Genomic DNA, 2,923 nt, shown 5'->3' on the forward strand with positions numbered 1-2,923 from the left:
TAAAATAGAGCGCTAACTATTACTCCCTCCATTCCAAAATGTCTTAACTTTATACTAATTTTATATTAACTAATATAAAGTTAGTACAAAGTTGAGACATTTATTTTGGGACGGAAGGAGTACTATTTGTCATATGGATGACTATTGGCCACAAATGGTGAAAACTAAGTACTCCGACTAATTTAAGTATAATCAGAATAACGTGAGTGGGCATGGTGGTACGCATGCCATGTCCGTCAGGATATGTCAAACTCCGAATTGGACGTCATGTGTGTGTGCATGCGATATACGTCTCTATCAACAAGGAAAAGCTTACGGTACGTGTCTCTGATTTAGTTTGTAGTGAGCGCGTATGAGTGACAGTGTGTATTTCCTTGTGTACAAGCGTTGTACTTCCTCCTACTCAACTTTATACTAACTTTAGTATAAAGTTGAGACATTTATTTTGGGTCGGAGTGATATATCCTATGTTTAGAGTATATTTTATAATTAATACGTACAATAAAGGAGTAAAGGTCCATGCATGTGCCATGTGGCACGCCAGGACCACGAAGCTGACCTAATGCTCGTGCTCTATGCACCTCCCCGACCCATATTTCTGACCTCCACAGCCCCCTCAAGGGCACACACCCCTCACCTCCAGTTGACACTACTGCTCGTCAATCTCAAGGGCACGAACGCCCAAGTCCCGTGGCTGACGGCGACGGCGAGTAAGATGGTCAGCAGCACCAACGAAGTGCGGAGGACGGTGCAGGAGAGGCCGGTGGTGGTGGTGGGGCGGCCGGAGTGCTGCCTGGCGGTCGTCGCCCGGCACCTGCTCCTGCGGCAGGGCGTGAACCCGGCGGCCCTGGAGGTCAGCTACGACGCCGACCCTGCGGCGCTCGTGTACGCGCTCCGGGCCAAGGACGACAACACCAAGTTGGTCACCGACGTCGCCTTACCGGTGGTGTTCGTCGGAGGTAGGCTGTTGGGTGGGCTGGACCGACTCATTACCATGCACATCGCCGAAGAGCTCGTGCCGCTCCTGAGGCAGGCAGGTGCCCTGTGGCTCTGAACCTTCCTTGATGACATGCTGCCCGCTAATGGATGCCAGTCTGAATCAGTTATAAGCTTCCATTCCATGTGTGCGAGTGCTTTATTTCCTGTTTTTTCCCCAATGTATTATGTCCGCATGCCATATACTCCATCTAGTATTGTAAGCTTCCTTCATCCTTCAAGAAATGGCAAATAAACCGAGTTTGTTCATAAGATTGACTTGCGCAAAAGGCCTTGGAATCATCCCACCGACTTTCATTTCATTTTATTTTAGCGAGGCGGCTTTCAGATTGTTTTTTTCACAAAGGCTTTCAGGTTGTTGAATAGGCTTGAGGAAGTCATGAATTTTGTAAGCTCTCAACTTTTGCTGACTTGTGTCATGCGACACAATTGTCTCGGCTAGGAGGTTGGTTGTGGTCATGTGTGTGGATCAAGCAAGACTAATAATTTTAATACTCCCTTTGGTCCTTTCTTACTCCGCATATAAATTTTGTCTGAAGTCAAACTTTAAAAAGTTTAGTCATATTCATATAAAATATATTTTAATATCTACCATACTAAAGTTATACAATGTGAAAATTAAAGCCACGAGGCATCTAATGATATTGATTTCGTATTGTGGATGTTAATTAATTTTATATAAAATTTTGATTTCAGACAGATCTTATATGGGGAACAAAAATGACCTGAGGGAGGAATAAAACAAAGAAGGAACTTTACCGTTTCCAGCAAAATTCAGTCGTTGAAGCAAGACAATAGTTACGGAAAAGTCTTTTTTCAACCGACGAAACATTTTGGAAAGGAAGAGAGTTCAGGAGTTTGACCCCCATTACCAACGTCGGCTATTAGTGCTAGTTTGGACGTGCGCATTGGAATAATAAGTCTTTTAAAAGACCGACGTCAGTCCGCAACAAGGATGGGCGTTATGTTTTTATATTGATATCTTATAATATTTTAAATAAAAGGGCGGAATTTATTAGCTTAAGATGAAGCACTAAGGGGATACACACAGAAAGAGCATGCATTGGTACCTGATCTCTGTATAGATATGATGGATACGGTCAACACCAACACATGTAAGAAAATCATGTCGACAGCTAGCAAAATCAAACAAGACCGAAGCTATATCTTGATGGAATAAAAAGAACAAAACTCCGAAGCGATCAAAACAATGATCAACAGCAGCAGTACAACGAGAAAAATTCTCCACCAGCAACACCTTTAGGAAGAAAACGATGCTCAAGCGACGTCATTGTTGAATCCAACCACTGAAGGTCGGATCATTAGTTTTCACCCTAAAGAACAAGTCTAAGCAATTCCAAGCAATGCCTTCAACAATGTAACGATATAAGTGCATCTTCAACAGGCGCGCTAAATAAGCCGCACGCTGGTTAAAACGGTTATATAGTGCGCGTGACCGAAAGTAGCGCTTCACCAGTCGCGCTATAATCTCGCACGCGGTAAACAAGGCTAAGCGCGTTGGGGAAGACTGCATCGCGTGCTGCTTATTTGGTGTGCCTGCTCGGCGCGCTGGACAAGCCAATCAGGCGCGTGAATCTCACCAACCGCTGGATCTGAAACCTCTAGGCGTTGGCGCCTCCGCCCGCACCTTCCCCTATTCGCGGCCGTGACCTGTCGGCGCTTCCCCCGCCTATCCCCAGCGCGTCGCCGCTTCCCCTACTTCTCCCGGTGGCCACCGCTGCTTCTCTCCTTGCCGCCGCCAATCAAGCGCACCGTTCCTCGGACGAACAGCACCAGGCGACCGTTTGCAGCTCGGCGCCCACAAGGTGTTTGACAAAACACTTGCAAGGTATTCCCTCCGTTCTAAATTACTCGTCGCAAAAATGGATGTATCTAGATCTAAAATACATCTAGATACATCCATATC

General features: G+C 45.8%; 1 protein-coding gene across 1 annotated transcript; it reads left to right on the forward strand.

Annotated features, from left to right (window-relative positions):
• The first annotated feature begins 523 nt into the window (after positions 1 to 523).
• LOC123184915 (monothiol glutaredoxin-S3-like) lies at positions 524 to 1,251 on the forward strand. Its single transcript, XM_044596952.1, has one exon. It carries the CDS (start codon positions 524 to 526, stop codon positions 1,052 to 1,054), a length of 531 nt encoding a protein of 176 aa, XP_044452887.1. The 3' UTR covers positions 1,055 to 1,251.
• Positions 1,252 to 2,923: the final 1,672 nt, after the last annotated feature.

Source organism: Triticum aestivum, chromosome 2A (genome assembly GCF_018294505.1).
Source record: "Triticum aestivum cultivar Chinese Spring chromosome 2A, IWGSC CS RefSeq v2.1, whole genome shotgun sequence".
In the NCBI taxonomy this organism is placed as follows: Eukaryota; Viridiplantae; Streptophyta; class Magnoliopsida; order Poales; family Poaceae; genus Triticum; species Triticum aestivum.